Source organism: Humulus lupulus, chromosome 5, assembly GCF_963169125.1.
Source record: "Humulus lupulus chromosome 5, drHumLupu1.1, whole genome shotgun sequence".
Lineage (NCBI taxonomy): Eukaryota > Viridiplantae > Streptophyta > Magnoliopsida > Rosales > Cannabaceae > Humulus > Humulus lupulus.
This window is the reverse complement of record NC_084797.1, coordinates 46328179-46350957: the sequence shown is the minus strand read 5'-3', so window position 1 is coordinate 46350957 and position 22779 is coordinate 46328179. Positions and strand designations below refer to the sequence as shown.

The following is a 22779-nucleotide window of genomic DNA, read 5'->3' as shown; positions in this document are numbered from 1 at the left end:
AGTGAGGCATGTCCCTAGGGTCAGTCCTTGGAGGGTTGATGTCTCGACTAAAGGTCGTGTCCCTCAGATATACGGTATGGACGTCTCTCTAAGGCCATGCCCTGCGAACTAGTTAGTAGTCATCGAACTCTTTACAAGCAGTTGCCTTTCAAGTCAAGGATTTGGTCCTCAGGATGTAGAAGGCTAGCCAGGTGTCAACCAATGCAGATTTGCTGCATTAGAGGATCGTCTGACAACCTTTTTGGCGATCCATCCACAATGTTGTCAATTGTACGACTCGACAATTCGCACTCCCACTACGCCGCCTGACATGGAAATGCGAGCGTCATGCCCTGACAATGCTAGGGGCATGTTCCCCATAAAGTTGGTAACTTTCTATAGTGGGCCCCGCGTCTATCGCCTGGGTCGTGGTCTCCAGTTAATGCAGCCTAATTCATTAAAGTGGTATTAATACCCCAATAATAGGGAGAATATTTATTAATTAAAGATAATTAGCGTTATTGACTCCAACCTCTATAAATAGGGCTGGGAGTCTCTTTGTAAAGGGTTCATAATTTTTAGAGAAAGATAGCCTTGTGCTTAGAGCAATATAAACGCTGCCTGAGAAAATTCCATTGGATATTGCTCTAGCAAGCTTCCAATCTCTCATGGACTAGGGCTCTTTTTTAGTCTCAACCACGTAAAATAATTTGTGCTCTTGTTGTTTATTTCTTTAATCTCTCATCTTTAGGTTGATAGTGAAGAAGCCAGTCAAAATTTTGGTGCTTTCATTGAGAGCTTGAAGAAAGAATTAAGAGCATTTACATCCATGGTAACCACTCGAAGAAATGTCACAGACGACATAGTCCATCCTACTAGAGTTGAAGGAGGGAAACTAGTCGATAGCCACCTCAGGACATGCCTGAAATGGTGGATGATTATGATGAAGACGCCGATTACGATGGCGAAGAAAACAGGGGCGACCAGGGGTATTATGAGGAAGAATACCCTCATCCCATGGATGCGGAGGAGACACTGAAAGTGGTGGTGCTCCATGAACAGGTGGCCACCCAGCAGCAAAAGATTGATGCTCATGAGGGTAACATCGTCGCCCTACAGGAGATGGTACTTGCCATGAAGATCACTCTTGTAACCCAAGGGCTACGAGTGGACCCCAATGGTAATGTGCTAGTTGGGCACCCAATAGGCATGCCACTTGCGCACCCTATTGGAGTGCCCCCTGCAACAGCTGAAGAGGAACAAGATTCGCCAGTTGGAGGGCCCACCAAGCATCCAGCTGAAGTTGGAACCCCAATGTCGCCGCATGATCGTGGCAAAGGAAAAGTTGATGATATTCCTACTCCAAAGCAAAAGAAGGCTCGTCAAGATTCTGAGGGCCACCAAATTCCCAAGCAGGCAAGTAATTGTAATGGCCCAGGGGCTCGAAGACACTGCCAGGCTTTCAGCGCCCAGGGAGCTTGGGGCGATTCGCCCCAACGCGCCCACATTGAGCACGCGAGGAGGTGGTGTCCTTTTGGGACCTCGCCAACCTCGTGGGAACAATGGTCCAGGGAGCCACCCAAGGAATGTCTCACTGAACCAAGAATGTGGTATCAATGTCTTGGTCAATGATGAGAATATTGAGTCCGACGGAGAAAACAAAGTGGCTCATCCCGAGGATAATGGTGTGTTCCGACGTCAAGCTGACCTACAGGACAACCTTAACGCTCAAAGGTGCAATAAGGACAATGGGCATGAGCCCGCCTGGAAAGGTCTATCAGACCTACAGGATAACCTCAACGCCCGAAGAAGAGATAACCCAATGCAGAGCGTTAACTGAGACCGTGACCCGCTCCGCACGGAGTTAGAGAGTCTTAAAAAGATCATGCTAAGAATGGGCAGACGAAAGGCCATGACTCAGACTTGGAAGACGAAGAAGTGAAGCCATGCACTCCCCACATTGTGGAAGCCCCCTTGCTGCAGGACCTTAAGATGTTGGCCATCCCGCCCTATGCCGACCACCTTTCTATGCTCAATAGATTGATGTCGGTTCACAGTGTCTCTGATGACGCTAAATTTCTTGTGTTCCCGATCACTCTAACGGGACCATCAGATGAGTGGTTCAAGAAGCACCGACCAGGATCCATTAACTCATGGAATCAATTGTCATCTGCCTTCCGAAGATAATTCATAGGAGCTCGGAGGTGAGCAGCTTTGAGGTCAATGATTTGGTAAACATTAAACAAGGGCCCTTTGAGACCATCAAGGAATACATTAAGTCCTTCAAGGAGGAGGCAACAAGAACCAAGAGGGTTGACGATGACCAGAAGTTGATGGCCTTGCAGGTTGGCATTCGCACGGGGTCCCCACTTTGGGATGACCTCCAGTGGAGGGGATGCTGATGGCTCAATGACTTCATTCGTTGGGCACAATAGTATATCAGCTAGGAGGATGCCCAGATTGGAACGTTCGAAGTACCTGTCGATTTCCCCGCTCTGACCGCATTTGTCCCCGTGGCTTCGGGGATCCAATATTCCCATTACGCTCTTGTCCAACCAGGCTTAGGAGGAGCCCAGCCCAGCCTGAGCGTCCTCCCCCCCGCCCCCACAGGTTTCAGTGTTGTGCTGACTCCTGGATTTAGCGTGGCCCCGATAGGATATGGAGCGGTGCCCACTAGATATAGTGCTTTTCAACCGACATTCAGTGCTGGATTTGTCGCTTCATCCCATGCTGTACCTAGTCGAACCCCCTGCGGCAGTAGACACGGGGGCAAGGGAAAGGGTCGGAACACAAGGGAAATGGAAACGCACTAGCCGAGCAGGGAACTACCTCTGGTGAGAAGTATGTCTCACAATACTCCAAGTTTACTGACTTGGTAGACTCTCAAGAGTATCTTTGTGGCCACGGAATAGCATGTTCACTATCGGAAGCCATAACCCATCTGGAGGAATAGTGAAAGGTGAAATCCAGGCAAGTTTTGTCATTTTCACAGCAACATAGGGAATCATACCAATGAGTGCCGCAAGCTCAAGGACATATCTACCAATATGATAAGGGTGGAGCATGTCATACATAACCCCCTGCGGATGGAGTGGCCGTGCCACATGTTGCGCCGTAGGTCCCTGTAGTCAGTCTTGTGGCCCCGCAACATCTAGTTTTCTGAGGACCTCCTTCTGTGAATGAGCAAGTAGGAACCATTTCATGAGGGCCCCACCTGGGTGGTACCTCCTAAGGATCACAGAATAGGTATGCGGGAGCTGTAAACAATGACGATGAGGTGATGGCTTTGGCTCAGTCGCCTGCCCAAATGCCCTGAATGAATGAACAAGTCATAACATTCTCTGAAGACGATGCTCTTAGAGTACACTCCCACACCATGACCCGTTGGTAATTGAGAGCCAAGTCTCCAAAAATTTGGTGGGGCATATTCTGGTGGATAATGGGAGTTCGGTGAACATTCTATTTAGGTCAGCCTTCGAGAAAATAGGGCCGACCACTGCAAATTTGTCCTTGTGCGCTTCGACTCTTTACATATTCTCGGGAGAAGCCCTCATCCCGATGGGGTAGATAAGCTTCCTGTAACACTTGGAGAAGTCCCTCACCAGGCCTTCAAAGACTGCACCTTTGTGGTGGTAGACTATTCCTCAGTGTATAACGCCATCCTAGGACGGCCTGCGTTGGTAGAGTTTGGAGTCATCACTTCCATCCGCCACTTATGCATGAAGTTCCCCACGGAGGCATGGATTGATACCATTTGCAGACACCAGAAAGAGGTGAGGCAGTGGTACAGTGTTTCTATCAAGACCCCCGTGATGGTGGTGGAGACAGTAGTCCCCGAGAAGCCTGAGGCTTTGGGAATACAGGCGGTCCAGGATACCAGGCCCTATGAATTGGACCTGAGGGTTCAAGAGGAAAGGGCCATTGAACCAATAGAGGAGGTGGAAGAAGTAGTAATTGATACCTCCACCTCGATAGAAAAATAAAAGTTGGGGGGAGCTTGAATACGGAAATCCGAGAAGCATTGGTGGATTTCCTCCAAGAAAACCAAGACATGTTTGCATGGTTGCATTCCCACTTGACTGGCATTGATCCAAACATCATCTATCACACCTTGAATGTCGACCCCAACTTTGCTCCCGTCCAACAAAAGCAAAGGACGTTTGATCAAACTCGGAAAGAGGCTCTCAAGGCCGAGGTAGAAAAACTCCTCACCAACGGATTTATCCGAGAAGCCCAATACCCCAGGTGGCTATCCAATCCTGTTCTTGTGCCCAAGACAAATGGCACCTGGAGGACATGCTTCGATTTCTCGGATCTGAACAAGGCTTTTCTGAAATACTGCTTCCCACTCCCCAAAATAGATCAAATAATTGATGCCACTTTTGGCTACGATTTGTTGTTGTTCATGGATGCATACTCGGGTTATAAGCAGATATAAATGCATGTTGAGGACCAAGAGCATACTAGTTTTTAGACCGATAAGGGTGTCTACCACAACATCATGATGCCTTTCGGACTGGAGAATGCTGGTGCCATCTACCAGAGACTGGTAAACCGGATGTTCAAGAACTAGCTAGGGCAAAACATGGAAGTTTAAGTGGGTGACATGCTGGTCAAATCTAGGATAGCTCCCGACCATGTGGGCGACTTGGCGGAGGTTTTCTCGGTGCTCCGCTGGTTCGAAATGAAATTAAATCCCCAAAAGTGCACATTTGGGGTGGCCTTCGGAAAGTTCCTAGGTTTCATCGTCAATCCTTGAGGAATTGAGGCAAACCCCGAGAAGATCATGGCCCTAATTAAAAATATCGTCTCCTCAGAAGCATAAAGACGTTCAAAGCCAAGTAGGAAGGATCACAGCTTTGAGTCGTTTTGTCTCCAAGGCAACAAACAAGTGCATCCCTTTCTTTAATGTGCTCTAAGGAAGTCAGAGATTCAAATGGTCAGAAGAGTGCGAACAGGCATCCCAACAGCTCAAGGCACACCTATAAAATTCTCCTATTCTATCCAAGATTGTAGATGGAGAACCCCTCCTGCTCTATATGGCTGTCTCAGAGAATGCTATTAGTGTTGCCTTGGTTAGGGAGGAAGGCCATGTTCAGCACCCCGTCTATTATATTAGCAAATGACTCCTCGACGTAGAGTCTAGGTACCCACTGATGAAAAGTTAAATTTTTGCCTAATGGTGGCTTTCCAGAAACTAAGACCCTACTTCCAGGTACACCCAATTAAGTTCCTCACAAACCATCCCCTACGACATGTCCTTCAAAATATAGATTCATTGGGAAGACTCTTGAAATGATCAGTGGAGTTAAGTCAGCTCGACATCAACTACCATCCGAGGACTTCTATAAAAGGTCAGTCACTGGCCGATTTCCTCACCGAGTGCACAGGGAATCATGAGAAGCCTGAAGGTGTCCCAGTGGTCTATCTAGCCTTGAAGTTGTTTGTGGACGAGTCTTCAAACGAATATGGTGCCGGAGCTGGACTCATTTTGGTTTCCCTCGAGGGGCATAGAGTGCACTGTGTTTTGGGTTTAACGCCTCTAACAATGAAGCGGAATACGAAGCCTTAATCTCTAGTCTCCGAGTGCCACTTGAGCTCAGAGCCAAGGGCCTCGAGGATTTTAGCGATTCTTAACTAATAGTAAACCAAGGACTCGGAGAGTATCAGGCCAGGGGAAAAAAATGGCAACATATCTGGAAAAGGCTCGAGAAATGTTGCATAGCTTCCAAAGATTCACTATTCAGCAGGTGCCACGATAGTAGAATTCTAATGCTGACGCCCTGGCTAAGTTGCCTACCACCAAAGACTCTGAGTTGATCAATGTGGCCCCCATTGACTACTTGGCTACTCCGAGCATCTTAACTCCCAACGAGGTGGAAGCTATACAACCCCAAGATGGGTAGATGGAGCCAATGGGTAGATGGACCCAAGATGAGTTGCCTCAAGAATATAAGGCAGCTTAGAAGCTGCTCTATCAGGAACCTCGATATGTAATCACGGATAGTAAGTTGTATCAGTGAGGGTATTCCTTGGCTTTGCTCTGATGTTTTTCCAAGCTAGAAGCCAGTCTAATACTCCAAGAGGTACACAAGGGATTCTGCAGAGACCACACCGGGGGGGCAATGTCTTTCCAAAAAGATCAGATGTACAACCCCAAGATGGGTGGATATAGCCAATAGTAAAATATCTTATCTTCAAGGAGTTTCCTCAAGATAAGAAGGTGGCATGGAAGTTGCTCTATCAGGCACCTCGGTACGTAATCATGGATAGTAAGTTGTATCAGTGAGGGTATTTCTTGCCCTTGCTTCGATGTGTGTCCAAGCAAGAAGCCAGTTTAATACTCCGAGAGGTACAGGAGGGCTATTGCGGGGACCATGCTAGAGGGCAATGTCTTTCCAAAAATATCTTGAGGTAGGGATACTTTTGGCCCACCATGAATGAAGATGCGATGTATTATGTCAAGAAGTACGACAAGTGTCAGCGTTTCGCTAACATCCCCTGAGCACCTCCAAATGAGCTTACACAAATGACTAGTCCGTGGATTTTTGTTGTCTGGGGTATCAATCTTATCAGGTCCCTGCCTACAGGAAAGGGGGTGATGTATGCCATATTGGTCGTCGACTACTTTACGAAAAATGCCAAGTTTCACAATGAAATCATGTCTTTTCAGCAGCTGGAAGATGAATCCTTTTGTGATGCTTGCAAGAGATTTAAAGAGTTATTGAGGAAGTGCCCAAAACATGGGATTCTGCATTGTATACAAATGGAAACATTCTATAATGGGCTCAATTCTTCCACTTGCATGGTGTTGGATGCTTCAGCTAATGGGGCCATTATCTCTAAGTCCTACAATGAAGCCTATGAGATTTTGGAAAGGATTGCTAGCAACAATTACCAATGGTCCAATGATAGATCCTCAACAAGTCAAAAATTAGCGGGTGTACTTGAAGTGGATGCATTGATAGCTTTGACTGCTCAAGTTTCGTCAATGACTAACCTTCTCAAGAACATGAGTTTGGGGGGAATGGTACAACTAGGTGCTATGGGACAAGTTGCTGATGTGTCTTGTGTTTATTGTGGAGATGGGCACACATTTAAAAGTTATCATTCGAATCCCGCTTCGGTTTTTTATGTGTGGAATAAAAATGCCAACTGTAATAACCCATATTCAAACTCTTATAATCTGGGGGGGAGGCAGCATCCAAATTTCTCATGGGGGGGGGGGGGGGGGGTAAGTCAAGGAGCTAGTTTAAGCAGAGAACCAATGCATAACAAGCCTACATATCCACCGGGGTTTTCTGAACAACCACCTCCTCCTTGAGTGTCTTAATCAAACTCGTTGGAGAGTTTAATGAAAGAATATATGGCCAAGAATTATGTTGCGATTTAGAGCAAAGTGACATCCTTGAGGAACCTAGAGATTCAAATGGGGCAGCTAGCTAATGAGCTAAGGAATAGACCACAAGTCACCTTGCCTAGTGATATCAAAAATCCAAGGAGAGATGGTAAGGAGCATTGCAAGGTGGTTACCTTGAGGAATGGTAAAAATCTGGAGTTGAATGAGGATAATCCTAAGTGCAAAAGCAAGCCCACTTCTATCCAAAGTAGTGTGGAAAAGGAAGAAAGAGTTGTGAGTTCAAAAATGTCAAATGTTGATCTTGAAGCAATTGCTGCCATTTCCTTAGCAAAATGGAACAGAGAAGCCTTTAAGCTAGCCACCTCCACCATTTCCTTAGCGATTTCAAAAGCATCAACAAGATGGACAATTCGGAAGATTTTTAGATTTTTTGAAACAGCTTCGCATCAATATACCATTGGTGGAAGCTTTGGAACAAATGACCAACTATGTGAAGTTCTTGAAGGATATTTTAACCAATATGCGAAGACTTAGAGAATTTGAAACGGTGGCTTTGACTAAAGGTTGTAGTGCTATATTGAAGAGTAAAATTCCTCCTAAATTGAAAGATTCAAGCAGCTTTACAATTCCTTGTTCTATTGGTGGTAGAGATGTTGGTAGAGCACTTTGTGACTTGGGGGCTAGTATCAATTTGATGCCCAGATCGATTTTCAAGAAGTTGGGAATCGGAGAAGCAAACCCAACCAACGTCACTTTGCAATTAGCGGATCAATCTATGGCACACCCGAAAGGCAAGATTGGAGATGTACTTGTGCAAGTTGATAAATTCATTTTTCCAACAGATTTCATTATTCGTGATTATGAAGTGGATAGAGATGTTCCATTAATTTTGGGAAGACCATTTCTTGCCACTGGAACGACTTTGATTGATGTTGAAAAATGAGAGCTTTCTATGAGAGTAAATGACCAACAAGTGACCTTTAATGTGTTCAACTCTATGAAGTTCCCGAATGAGAAAGAGGAATGCTCTTCTTTGAGTGTTCTTGATACTATAGTAGCTGAAGCATTGCTAAAAGAAACTTGTATAGATGGGTTGGGAGTAATTTCACTTGAAGAGCTAGAAGAAATAAGTGAAGAGGAAGATACCCAAGTTACATGGGTAGAATCCAAGCAGCCTTTTACTAAAGTGGGAAGGAATTTTGAGTCCTTAGAGTTATCAGAAAGAAATTTCAAGCCTTCCAAACCATCTATTCAAGAACCACCAAAGTTGGAATTGAAGCCTTTGCCTAGTCATTTGAAGTATGCTTATTTGGGGTGTGAAGAGACTTTACCGGTGATTATTTCTGCATTGTTGGGAGTTGAAAAAGAGAATCTGCTGCTGGATGTGTTGAAGAAATGCAAGAAGGCTATTGGTTGGACTATAGATGATATAAAGGGTATAAGTCTCTCACTTTGTATGCATAAGATTTTGCTGGAAGATTCCTGTAGCAATTCTGTTGAACAACAACGAAGGCTTAATCCCATTATGAAGGAAGTGGTAAAAAAGGAAGTGATTAAGTGGCTTGATGTTGGTATTATATACCCAATCTCAGATAGTTCGTGGGTCAGCTCGGTTCAATGTGTTCCCAAGAAAGGGGGAGTCACGGTGGTAGTTAATGACAACAATGAGTTGATTTCGACAAGGACGGTGACAGGTTGGCGTGTTTGTATGTATTATCGGAAGCTAAATAAAGCAACAAGAAAAGATCATTTCCCGCTGCCTTTTATTGATCAAATGCTTGATAGACTAGCGGGAAAGGAGTATTATTGCTTTTTGGATGGGTATTCAAGCTACAATAAAATTTCCATCGCCCCTAAAGATCAAGGAAAAACTAAGTTTACCTGCCCATATGGGACATTTTCTTTCTGGAGGATGCCCTTTAGTTTATGCAATGCGCCCGCTACATTTCAACATTGCATGACGACTATTTTTTCAGATATAGTAGAGGAAACTCTTGAGGTGTTCATAGATGATTTTTCGGTGTTTGGTGAATCTTTTGCTCCTTGTTTGGCTAATCTTCAGAAAGTGTTAGAGAGATGTGAAGAAACAAACTTGGTGCTTAATTGGGAAAAGTGTCATTTTATGGTGTAAGAAGGAATTGCATTGGGTCATCGGATTTCTAACAAAGGTGTAGAGGTACTTAGAGCCAAGATTGAAGTCATTGAGAAGTTGCCACCACCTAATTTAGTCAAGGGAATTAGAAGCTTTTTGGGGCATGTGGGTTTCTATAGGAGGTTTATAAAAGATTTTCCAAAGATCTCCAAGCCCCTTTATTCCTTACTTGAGCAAAATCGAGCATTTGAGTTCACTAAGGAGTGTCAAGAAGGATTTGTAACTTTGAAGAAAGCTTTTATCACCACACCAATCATTGTAGCTCCAGATTGGTCTCTTCCTTTTGAATTGATGTGCGATGTTAGTGACTTGCTATTGGTGCCGTGCTTGGGTAGCGAAAAGAGAAGGTGTTTCATTCCATTTATTATTCAAGCAAGACACTAGCCGATGCTTAATTGAACTATACCACCACTGAGAAATAACTTTTGGCGGGGGTGTTTTCTTTTGACAAGTTTAGAGCTTATCTTGTGGGGAATAAAGTGGTGGTTTACACAGATCATTCAGCAATCAAGTATCTCATAGCCAAGAAGGATGCTAAGCCAAGACTTATTGGATGGGTGCTTCTTTTCAAGAATTTGACTTGGAGATTCGGGATAGAAAAGGAACAGAGAACCAAGTGGCTGACCATTTATCTAGACTTGAGGCTGGTAATAAGAAGCAAGGTGAAGGGCCTACTAAAGAGACATTCCCTGATGAGCAATTGTTGGTTGTGAACCGAGTCACTACACCATGGTACATTTATTTTGTCAATTATTTGGTGAGTGGTTTGCAACCACCTCATTTGAATAGGTAGTATCTCAAGAAATTCTTTCATGATGTAAGATTTTATTATTGGGATGAGACTTATTTTTACAAGCAATCTCTAGATCGAATCATGAGGCGTTGTGTGCTTGAGGATGAAGTTTCAAGTATACTAGAGCATTGTCATTCAGCTCCTTATGGAGGACATTTTGGTGGGCAAAGGACATCAGTTAAGGTTTTTCAATCGAGGTACTATTGGCCTTCTATTTTCAAGGATGCTCATGAATTTGCTAAAAGATGTGATCGATGCTAGCATGTTGGAAATATCTCAACAAGGAATGAAATGCCTTTGAATTGCATCCTTGAAGTGGAATTGTTTGATGTTTGGGGAATCAACTTTATGGGGCCATTTCCACCGTCATTCATAAATTTGTATATCTTGGTGGTGGTTGACTATGTCTCTAAATGGGTTGAAGCAGTGGCGAGTCCTACCAATGATTCAAAGGTGGTCATGAAGTTCTTACATAAGAATGTTTTCACCCGCTTTGGCACTCCAAGGGCGCTTATATGTGATGAAGGCACCCACTTTGTGAACAAGTTCTTGGTGGCTTTGCTAGCCAAATATAGTGTGAAACACAAGATTGCTACAACCTACCACCGTCAAACAAATGGTCAAGTGGAAATATCCAATAGAGAGATCAAAGGAATCCTAGAGAAAGTGGTGAATCCTAGTAGAAAAGATTGGTCTCAGAGATTGTATGATGCCCTTTGGGCCTATAGAACGACTTTCAAAACCCCTTTGGGAATGTCACCGTATCGTTTGGCTTTTGGGAAAGCTTGCCATTTGCCCGTTGAATTGGAGCATAAGGCATATTGGGCTACTAAGAAGTTGATTATGGATCTCCAAGCTGTTGGAGAAGCTCGTAAATTACAATTAAATGAGCTGGAAGAGATGAGGTTTTTCTCACATAAAAATGCTAAGTTGTATAAGGAGAAAACTAAGGTGGCATGACCAGAAAATTGAAGCTATAGTCTTTGAGAAGGGGCAGAAAGTGTTGCTCTTTAACTCACGCTTGAAGTTGTTTCCTAGCAAATCGAAATCCTGTTGGTCAGGCCCATTCACTATGGTGAAAGCTTATCCCTTTGGAGCAGTTGAAGTTTAACAAGATCAATCTGAAAGGGAATTTAAAGTGAATGGGCAACGCTTGAAACATTATTGAGAAGGTGAGGTCAACCGCGAGAAGACCTCTATCACTCTGGAGGACCCTTAAATTAGTTTTGTTTTTGCTTGTTAAGTGATTCAGGCACTATCTTTAAGACAACCCAAAGGCAGAAGTGTAAAATACTATGTGTACGCCCTAATTTTCCCACGGGCTATTAGCGAGCTGAGATACGACCTAAATCATATCAGCCACGTGGATCCCCCATGACCGGAGCTATTATCGTCAGGTCCTACCTCGTTCGCTCGGGGTATCCAAAGGTTCGCCAGGATTACTTAAGGACTGAGTCTGGACTCTGAAGGCCACAGGTCGAGGGAAGCATCCAGCTCGTGGTATGAGTTAGAGTTGGAGGCTATGACCTTTTGTAAAGTCAACCACGCAAGGTAAACGTGCATATATCAGACATCATGTGTCTGATATATCCCTGACTTCTCGGACACGCAGCATGAACGTGCGTATTTAGGCGCCCACGACTTGGTTGGGCCGGCGGCCCATTATCCCGCTTACCTATTGATTAGACCACACTTCATGTGTCAGGTTTTAGGAATTAATCATTAATGTCACAGAAGTGACATGATAGGTAAGAAGGTCACGGGATGACCTTCTTACCAACTCCCAGGTGCCCTCTCCTATAAATATGGAGACCTTGGGAGTTGCAAGGGGTTGCATTCTATTGTATAAGGAAATACCCTGTAAAAGAATACCAAGCATATAGCAATAATATTGACTGGTGGAGTAGAAGGATTTTAACCTTTGAACCACCTAAAAAAACATAATTGTGTCACCAGTCCATTTCCAAAAAATCATTCATCTATTTCGGTTCATAGTTAAGCACTAATCCCTTCCTCTTATTTTCTTAATTACCTGTTGGCGAAGAACCGCGTCAACAGTTTGGTGCTTTCATTGAGAGCTAGTTAGATTGGTGCTATCGCAAACATCCAACTATGGTGACCACTCGATCAAGGCATGGTAACGAGGCGGAACAACATGATGGGCAGGAAGCTCATCATGCCGCCATCTCCGGTGAACAAATTCCTGAGGTCCAGCAGCGGTCGGGCAAACAGCCAGTGGGCCAAGATGACACTGGAAGTTCGGCGCCCCAGCCACCTAATCCAAACCGAGATTTTTACACTGCAGTAGAAATGGAAAACGCTCAGCTGAGGAGCCAACTAGCAAAAGCTAATCAGCAGATTAAGGAGGTGTTGGCCCGATTACCCCCTCTTACAACCGATGCTAACGTCGGAAAGAGGTAAGGCGAGACTCATAAGTACCGCCGGGGTAATCGGTCCAGGCCTAGCCACTCGGACAGACCGCCGGCATCCAACTCCGTTCCCTCATCGCACCGTCGAGAGGCAAACTTTGAAGGAATGCTTAGAGTCGAGCAACAGTATAGCCGCTCGGTCCGAACTTCAACTCCCAATTCACAGCCAGCCTCGAGCGCGCCCAGGAGGGCTTGAGGGAATTCCAGAAGGAGATCCGGGGAGGGCTCACAGCACCAGCCCGTCCCCACCAGTCGTCCTGCGCTTCGCCCAGATCGCCAGGCGCGGGACCCGCATGTTGGCAGGACTGAAAGACCCCCACCTAACTTGATCCGCCCTGACGGAACCAGGATTGCATCTCCGATCAGGCATCCTCTGTTGCCCATAAGATATTCGTCTCCTCCTCAGCCCATCCAAGATATTCCAGCTTATGGAAGCAGCAGGAGAAACCCGCCGTCCGCAGGACCTTCCCGACGTAGCAGGGCGCCGAGAGAGAGCCCGGATCCTCACCCCCAGAGGCGGACTCCGAGATTTTCTAACAGGAGCTACTGGACAGGCAGTCGCCGGAGTGAACTTTCTGGCGGAGACCTGCGTCAATGTTTAAGCTCGGCACAAAGTCCTCAAACCACCCAGGGGGGCGACCTGCGAGATCGCCTAAACTCTCATAGGGGGGAACCAGTAGGAGGTGGCAGCCATGCTCGCTCAGGGGGAGACCTGTCCGAGGTGTGTAACGGTGGGAACGCCCCAAATAACCTATCTCAATATAGGAGGGGCAATAACCCACCAAACGTATACAATGGATCTGGAGCTGTCGAGCAGCCTCGGAATAACCAAGGAAATCAGGACAAAACCCTTGAGCGCCTGGCTCAGATGGAGGAGCTAATGAGGAAGCTCCTGTCGGAGAAAGAGAAAGACGAGTATGATTCGGGGGACAAGCTTGAACTCTTCGCCCCCAGCATAGCAGCAACAACTTACCCACCCGGTTTCCGTATGCCGCTCCTGTCCAAATTCAACGGAGATGGAGACTCGTCGGATCATCTGGGGATGTTCAACACCCTGATGATGGCCCACAACATTGGCCCTGAGCTGAGGTGTCTGATATTTCCCTCCACACTGACTGGACCAACCAGGCAGTGGTTCAAACAAGGCAAGAAACAATCAATCAGCTCCTGGAAAACTTTCTCTACTGACTTCAAAAGAGCATTCCGAGCCTCCCAGGCTGCCCGCGTCAAGGCCGACTCTCTGGCTAACGTGAGGCAGCAGCCCGACAAGCCTCTAAAGGCTTACCTGAGCAGGTTCGCGAACGTCACTGCTCGGGACAGCTCCAAGCTCATGGCCTTGACGACTGGAATCCTCATCGGAGGGGGACTCTGGAAAGAAATACAAATGAAGGGAGTTAGCTCAGTGAACGAGTTCCTAAATAGGGCCCAGGAATGGATCAACTTGGAGGAGGCCGAAGCCTCAGCTGCAAGGACCAGCCAGGTCCCAGAGCAGCCCGCTGGAGTTGGAACGGATGTCGCGACAGCAACCCAGAACGTTACACAGAAAAACTAGTTCGACGGAGGAAAAAGAAAGGGGAACGGCGAGGGCAGCCAGCACGGCCCAAAGAAGAATAAGTCCGTAGACAAATTTAAGCCGGTCTACGTAACTTATACAGAGCTCACCCACTCTAGGGAGAACATCTTCCTGGTGAATTCTGCTCGCCTCCCCTGGAAGAATTCGGAGCCGTTAAAGCACCAGAAGGGGAAGAGAGACACCTCCATGTTTTTCCGTTTCCACAACGACGTTGGACATAATACCGATGATTGTAGGCATTTGAAGGATGAGATCGAAACTCTCATCAGAGCCGGTCCCTTGGTTCAGTACGCGCGGAATAGGGTTCCAGCAAGCCGACCTTCTCCGGAAGCCCCGATCAGCCAGCCCGGGTCTAGGGTGGATCAAGACGTCCCTCCTCTAGTGATAGGAGGAGAGATATCCACAATCTTGGGAGGTCCGCATTTAGCTGGCACGAGCAGGGGTGCCCAAAAGAGGTACGTAAACGAACTCAAAGCGCATAACGGGGTAGAGTTCGTCCCAGAGCAGTGTCTGCCAAACAACAGCGATTGGAGAAGCAACCAATCATTTTTACAGAAGAAGATGCGGGCCATGTCCAGTTCCCTCATAATGACCCTCTGGTCGTAGCAGTGTAGCTCGCTAATCGAAGGGTTAGGAGGGTACTGATCGATAATGGGAGCTCGGTAAACCTTCTATTCTGGTCCACGTTGGAGAAGATGGGTTTAGCTGTCGCCGAGCTGAAGGCGACCTCCATAATGTTGTATGGTTTTTCGAGAGAAGGATCAGCGGCCATAGGGACGATCGAGCTGGTGATCACCCTAGGACAAGGACCTTGGACAGTCTCCAAACTCCTCGAGTTTGTGGTCATCAACTACTCCGCTGCATACAATGCTATTTTGGGTCGACCTACACTCATAGCTTTTGAGGCCATCACCTCTGTTCGCCACCTCGCGCTGAAATTCCCTTCTTCCACGGGGATATGCACGGTCCGTGGTGATCAGCTCGCTGCCAGGGAATGCTACAACATTTCCATGAAGGGAAAATCGAAACCCGGGCAGCTAGCAATGGCCATCCAAGGTGGAGGAGAGGAATCTCAGGAACCTTTAGCTGATCCTGAGATTGAAAAACCTCAGACTGCCGAAGGGGAAAATATCATCTTAAGTGAGGATATTGACCCCCGAATAGGCAAGGATAAGTACGAGCTCCAGGCCATTGAAGAGCTCGAGGAAGTAAGCATCGATCCACAAAACCCTTCACGGATGGTCAAGCTCGGGAAAAGCCTCTATAACAAAAGGAACGCGGAGCTGATTAAGTTTCTACAGGATAACCTGGATGTGTTTGCGTGGTCACATAAGGACATGGTGGGAATCAGTCCAAATGTCATGCGAAGTCCTGCAAAGTCAAATGTCATGTGCGTGGTCACATGCACACCCTTCATCTGGACAAGAGCGTTCCTGCGAAGTCCTAGAAGCAGAGGCGGCTGGGAAAAACCCGGGCTGAGGCCTTAGAGGAAGAAGTAGCCCGACTCAAGAAATGCGGCTTTATCCGTGAAGCCAAGTTTCTGATTTGGGTCGCCAACCCCGTGCTGGTCCCGAAGCCCAACGGGAAGTGGCGGACCTGCATCGACTTCTCCGACCTGAATAAAGCCTACCCCAAAGATTGTTTTCCCTTGCCAAGGATTGACCAATTGGTGGATGCCACAGCGGGGCACGAGCTCATGTCCTTTATGGATGCGTACTCAGGCTACAACCAAATCGCCATGAATCCGGCGGACCAGGAGCACACCAGCTTCATGACCCCGACTAATGTCTATTGTTACAAGGTCATGCCATTCGGGCTGAAGAACGCCGGTGCTACGTACAAGAGGTTATTAAATAGAATGTTTGCCAACCAGATCAGGAAGAACATGGAAGTGTACGTTGATGACATGCTGGTTATTAAATAGGAGTGCTTCAAGATACTACGGGAGTATGGCATGAGGCTTAATCCACAGAAATGCACTTTTGGAGTCGCATCTGGAAAATTCCTGGGTTTCATCGTCAATACCCAAGGAATCGAGGCAAACCCCGACAAGATCAAGTCATTACCCGAGCTTCCCTCACCCAGGTCGCGCAAAGACGTTCAAGGCCTGACAGGAAGGGTGGCAGCCTTCAATCGGTTTATTTCAAAATCCACCGATAAGTGCCTGCCATTCTACAACCTGCTCCAAGGAAATAAGAAGTTCGAATGAATAGAAGAGTGCGAAAGTGCTTTCCTCGACCTGAAGGCACATCTGGCCGACCCACCCGTATTATCCAAACCAAAGGCAGGAGAGCCCCTTTTTCTCTACCTAGCTGTCACAGAGGATGCATCTAGTGCCGTATTGATCCGAGAAGAGGATCGGGTTCAGAAACCTGTCTATTACATCAGCAAGAGACTTCTCGGGGCTGAATCCTGATACCCATTGATGGAAAATTTGGCGTTCTGCCTTATCACGGCCTCCTGAAATCTCAGGCCGTACTACCAGTCCCACTCAATACACGTCATAACCGATCAACCTTTAAGGCAGGTTTTGCAAAAACCTGAAGCATCGAGACGCCTATTAAAGTGGGCTATCGAACTCAGTCAGTTTGAGATTTTATACACCCCACGAACTGCTATAAAAAGTTAGGCCCTGGCCGATTTTGTAGCAGAGTGCACAGGATTTCGGGAGGATCCTGTAGAAGACTCACCCTAGCTCACCTCGGCCCAGGCGTCATGGAAGATCTTCATAGATGGCTCATCCAATGAGAACGGCTCCGGGGCTAGAATCATTTTGATATCCCCCGAGGGACATAGATTCCACTCGGCGCTGAGATTCGGATTCAAGGCCTCCAACAACGAGGCCGAATACGAAGCTTTGCTGGCCGGGCTAAGAATAGCCCAGGAGCTAAAGGCGAGCTCCGTCCAGTGCTTCAGTGACTTCCAGCTTGTGGTAAACCAGCTTCTGGGTGAATATCAAGCACGAGGACCCAAGATGGCTGCCTACCTGGCAAAGGTAAAAGTTGAGCTATCCGCATTTGGGCGAGGCTCAATCGAGTAGTTTTCTCGGGAGCAAAATGCTAATGCAGATGCTCTTGCCAAGCTCGCCACCTCCGGGGAGACGGAGGCTTTGGGGTTAGTGCCGGTAGAATTCTTGGAGAAGCCAAGTATAGAAGAAGTCAGGGCGGAGGTCGAGATGATCGACGCCAGGCCGACCTGGATGACCCCCATTCTTGAATATCTCGCGCAAGGGGAAGCTACCTGAAGGGCGTAATGATGCGCGGTGGGTACTGTACCAGGCCCCAAGGTATACGGTGGTAGACGGGGTGCTATACCGGCGTGGGCACTCCCTACCTCTCCTACGATGTGTTCTTCCAGGCGAAGCAAAGGCCATCCTGTAGGAAGTGCATGAGGGCTTTTGCGGGGATCACACTAGGGGGCAAAGCTTGGCCTTAAAGGTCTTAAGGCAAGGGTATTACTGGCCCACTCTGTCCAAGGACTCGATATCGTATGTGAAGAAATGTGAATAGTGCCAGCGGTTCGCCACAGTTGCCCGAGCTCCCTCAGTCGAGCTGAAGATGATCTCTTCCCCGTGGCCATTTGCAGTCTGGGGGATCGACTTGGATGTCGCCCTCCCTACAGGAAAGGGCGGGGTCCGATACACTGTGGTGGCCATCGACTACTTCACGAAGTGGGCTGAGGCAGAACCTTTGGCAACAATAACTTCCTAAAAAGTCCTCGACTTCGTGGTTAAGAGCATTATCTGCCGATTCGGGCTGCCCAAGAAAATCGTTTCCGACAATGGGACTCAGTTCGACAGTGACCTATTCACCGAATTTTGCGAAAGGTACAGGATCGTGAAAAGCTTCTCGTTCGTGGCCTATCCTCAGGCAAATGGCCAGGTCGAGGCCGTTAATAAGACCTTAAGGGCGAGCCTCAAGAAGAGACTAGACGAAGCTAAGGGGGTCTGGCCAGAACAGCTACCCCAGGTTCTGTGGGCATACCGGACCTCGCATCGGACTCCTACGAATCATACTCATTTCTCCCTGGCTTTTGGGAGTGAGGCAGTCCTCCCTGTGGAGATTAAGGTACCTTCGCATAGAGTCCAGGCATACAACCAGGACCGCAACCACGAGCGACTTTGCGCTTCCCTTGACTTGGTTGATGAAAGATGAGAAGATTCGCAACTCCAGCTCGCGCATTACCAGCAAAAAATCACTCGTTATTGCAACTCAAAAGTCAAAAAGCGCACCTTTAGCATTGGCGACCTGGTCCTCAGGAGGGTTTTCTTAGCTGGTAAAGATCCCAAAGATGGAGTATTGGGACCGAACTGGGAAGGGCCATATCAAATCATCGAGGTCATTAAAGAAGGAACTTACAAATTAGCTCGGCTCGATGGAGGGGCAGTCCCATGAAGTTGGAACGCCATCCATTTGAAGAGATATTATCAATGACACCCTTGTAAGGTCTAAAAGGCAATTTTTTATGTATAACCAATGAGAATTAACTTTTCTTTTATGATTGTACATGTTTACAAGTGTAATCTAAAGTAACCACGAAAGACCCTTTCCTAGTTACTTGGGGGGCATATGGTGCCTGGATATAACCAGGTCGCCTTAAAGATTTAGAAGTTAACTCAAATCGATTGATCGTTGTTTTTCTTAAAAAACGCGAGACATTGATAAAGGATTAACGCGAACTAAGCTCTACCCTGGATGCAACCAGGTTCTAAAACTTAGAAGTTGGTTTAAATCAATTGATCATTGTTTTTCTTAAAGAGCACGAGATATTGATTTAAATTAACGTGAACTAAGTTTTCAAACTAAGTTCCTGGACATAACCAGGTCATAAAACTTAGAAGTTAATTTAAATCGATTGATCGTTGTTTTTCTTAAAGATCACGAGATATTGATAAAAATTAACGCGAACTAAGTTTTCAAACTAAGTTCCTGGACATAACCAAGTCATAAAACTTAGAAGTTAATTTAAATCGATTGATCGTTGTTTTTCTTAAAGAGCACGAGATATTGATAAAAATTAACGCGAACTATGTTTTCAAACTAAGTTCCTAGACATAACCAAGTCATAAAAATTAGAAGTTAATTTAAATCGATTGATCGTTGTTTTTTTTTAAAAAGAGCACGAGATATTGATAAAAAGTAACACGAACTAAGTTTTCAAACTAAGTCCCTGGACATAACCAGATCATAAAACTTAGAAGTTAATTTAAATTGATTAATCAATGTTTTTTTCTTAAAAAGCACATGATATTAGTCAAAAATTAACACGAACTAAGTTTTTCAAAGTAGTGACTAAAATGCGTAGAGGCAAAGGGAAATAAACCAATTAAAAGAAAAAATTGATAAAACCAATTGTCTCGAGGTGGAAAAACCTCATGCAAAGTTACAAACTAAAAAAAATGAGAATATTAAAGGAATTGGTGCTAAAAGGAAAGGCCCTAAGCTCCACCAGGCTACCCCGTGGAGGTTTCTGTCTCGCCCTCCTGCTCGGCTATGACGGGTGCCTCCCCGGTCTCAGAAGGTGCCTCCTGCTGGAGGCGAGCTTTGAACCCCTCCAGGAAGACCTCCCCGTTCGCTCCTAAGAAGGAGAAGTCGCCGTCTGGGTTATAGGCCCAGCAATGGTAGAGCATGTCCTCCATGGCGGTGCTGGAAGCTGCCTTCTCCATTTCCAGGGACGCCTTAGCCTCCTCGGCCCCAACCTTCGCAGAGTCTAGCTCGCCCAGCACGGCAGCGAGGGCGGCTTTGGTAGCCTCGGCCTCTTGAAGCTTGGGACGGGCTTCTTCCAGCTCGGCCTGTACGGCCGTCAGAGCATCCTTGGCTTCCTTCTCCTTCTGTTGGGACGTCTGCAAGGAAGTCTGATGGGTTTCCAAAGCCGCCTGATGCTCGCCCCTCATATCCTCGAGCTGGGCCTTGGCCCTGGCTATGCTCCGGTGAAGGGCCAAGACGCTCTGCAAAAATAGAGGCAACTGCCTTAGAAAAAAAAAGAGAGGAAAAACAGGCAAGGCATGATAATCAAAATTAAGGGTAAAGTGAGCTTACCGTTAGGGCCATGCCCAATGAAGATTCCATTACGCCCACTGGGCTCCTTGTTTCGATGGCCCGCAGCGCCCTCTCATGGAAGCGGTAGAAGTGGTCGACGGCGTAGCTCGCCGTCTCATACCCCGTCCCCCGAAAGACATCTGGAAGATTCTCCAGGACCTGGGGGTCCACCGGGATACACACCTCGAGGGCCGCAGTTGCCGAGGCCCCGAGCTCCGCTCCTGTGTCCCGGACAAAGGCCGGAGCTCGCAGAGGGGGTGGGGGCATGTTCCCCACAACAGCAAGAGGTGTAGTTTCCTTGGCCTGGGCAGCTGGGGTCTGCTCTTTCCCCTTTGCAGGGGACTTGGTTGGGGTCCTAGCGGCTTTCTTCGCCACCCGGAGCTTCTTCATTTTGGGCCCAGAGGCCCCAGTTGAGGAGTTCTCTCCGGTGAACATAGCTCGCAGATTTTTTCCCCTGGGCTGAGACATCTCCTCTGGCAAAACAAAGACAACATCAATATATCAGTAAGCAGTCATGCAAGAAAAAAAACAAGGGGGAAAAAAGAAAAACTCAAGTATATATATATACTAAAAGGAATCCTACCCCCCGAGCTAGAAGAGGAATCTATGGTCACGACCATCGGCCCCAGAGCTTCTGCGGGGGAATCTAAGACAATTACTTCTTGAGCTGGCGCAGGTTCTGGATCCGAGGCTGGCTCAGGACTAGACTCTCCTACGTATTGCCTAAGACCTGGAGCTACGACACCCTCCCGGAGTGATGGCCATGACCGAAGGTTGGTCCCATACTCCTCGAATAGGACCGACCTAAAGGCTAGGGTGTTGTCTACAACTATGGTACCCTTAGGGCAGCTACTTTTGTAATCCAGTATGAGCCGGTCAACATAATGGAGCAAGGTTACATCAAAGTCTGGATCACTTCGATGGCATTGGACGAGCTGTGTGGGATTGAACCTAGCTAGCCGGGGATCTGTAGTGGCCCTATCTAAGTTCCTAAACATATATGGGTTACCTTGGCCAGAGGGACCTGCAGCTGCTCCGGACCGGATCCTCTCCTCGTCCATTCTTTGGGCAACCTCCAGCGCCCGCTTCCTCGTCCTCACGAGGGGCACCTCGTCCTCCTCATCCTCCTCGGGGATAGACCTCATCTTGCGAGCTGGGGGAGGCACCCGGGGCCTCCTCAAGTTCAGAGTTTGGCCTGGGGAGATCAGCTTGCAGGCTAGCATCATCTCATCTGTCACGAGCTGGTGATAGTCCTTTTCACTGGGGGGCAGACCCGCCAGTGTCTCGTACTGACTCCTGAGGATCACGGACTTCTCCATCCTTGCGAAAATGGCTGCAGAATTGTTCCAAGTCAGAAGTTAATAAAAGAAAAAGGAGGGGGGGAGCTAATCGATACTTAACTAATGATTTAAGGATAACAGGCACTTACGTGGACGGTTGAAGTAGTGCAGCTCGCAGTTGCGAAACCCCGTGGACATGAAGAACTGGTCTTTGAAGTCATTGGGGTGGCTAGGCAGCTCGATGACCGTATCCGTATTTGGGAACCGGGTCAAGTAATAGAACCCATCGCCTCGCCCCCGCTGCTCCGGGTTGGCCTTGAGGCAGAAAAAGCACAAAATGTCTGCCAGAGTGGGGACCTCCCACTCCTGTTTCAGAGAAAGGTATCTCAACCCCGCCAACAGGCGGTAAGAGTTGGGGGGGAGCTGGAAAGGCGCCAACCTCACATAGTTGAGGAAGTCGGCGAAGTACTGGTCCAGTGGGAGGAAAACCCCCGCCTTGAAATGCTCGTCGCTCCACGCCGAGATCACCTCGTCGAGCGGCGCGCAGCTCCGCTCACCTTCTGCGGGAGGTCGGGCAATCAGGGCACCTCTCCCCAGTTCGATGTTGTGGGAGAGGAATATTTTATTCACTCTCCCCTGGTCGTTGATCTTCGAGACGATCCTCTCCGCCTCGAAGAAAGCATCGGGCGCCACCTCGAGCTCCTGCTCCACTGTTGGCCCGAATGTGGGGATCGGGGAATCGGTCATCACCTCCTTTCCCTTGTGCTGTTGGGAAGACGAGCTGCCTACGTTCTTCTCGGGGCATTTTTCTTGGGTCCCATCTGGTTGCCTAGCAAACAAAAGAAGAATTTTTAGAAAAGGCGACCTAAAAATGGAGAAGAATCTGAAGGTGTTTCCTTTGCACGAGCTGAGGTAAGCTCAGCCCAGGGAGAGTGAGACCACGCGGTTCTATGAACACGCGCCTATGCTCCCAACAGATCCCCGATTACTCGGAATTCGTGTGTTAGGAGGGTCAGGATGAAAAATTTCCTTGGAGGGAAAGTTTCAATAGGCAAGGGATACAAAACCGCCTATGAAGCGTGCCTCCTATGCTACCCGGTTTTGCACCCAAAAGTACTGGATATTTTAAACAACCATACCAAAAATCCTACCCAGAAAATTTCCCTAGAAAATGC

The 22779-nt window shown here is 47.4% G+C and overlaps 1 protein-coding gene and 1 non-coding gene across 2 annotated transcripts; one reads left to right on the top strand and one right to left on the bottom strand.

The window, feature by feature from the left end:
* Positions 1–6623: 6623 nt before the first annotated feature.
* Positions 6624–6729, bottom strand: LOC133780772 (small nucleolar RNA R71). Its single transcript, XR_009869591.1, has one exon. It is a non-coding gene; the product is annotated as a small nucleolar RNA R71 (small nucleolar RNA).
* A 1562-nt stretch (positions 6730–8291) lies between these two features.
* Positions 8292–9470, top strand: LOC133779110 (uncharacterized). The gene has a single exon (XM_062219107.1). It carries the CDS (start codon positions 8292–8294, stop codon positions 9468–9470), a length of 1179 nt encoding a protein of 392 aa, XP_062075091.1.
* The last annotated feature ends 13309 nt before the right edge of the window (positions 9471–22779 follow it).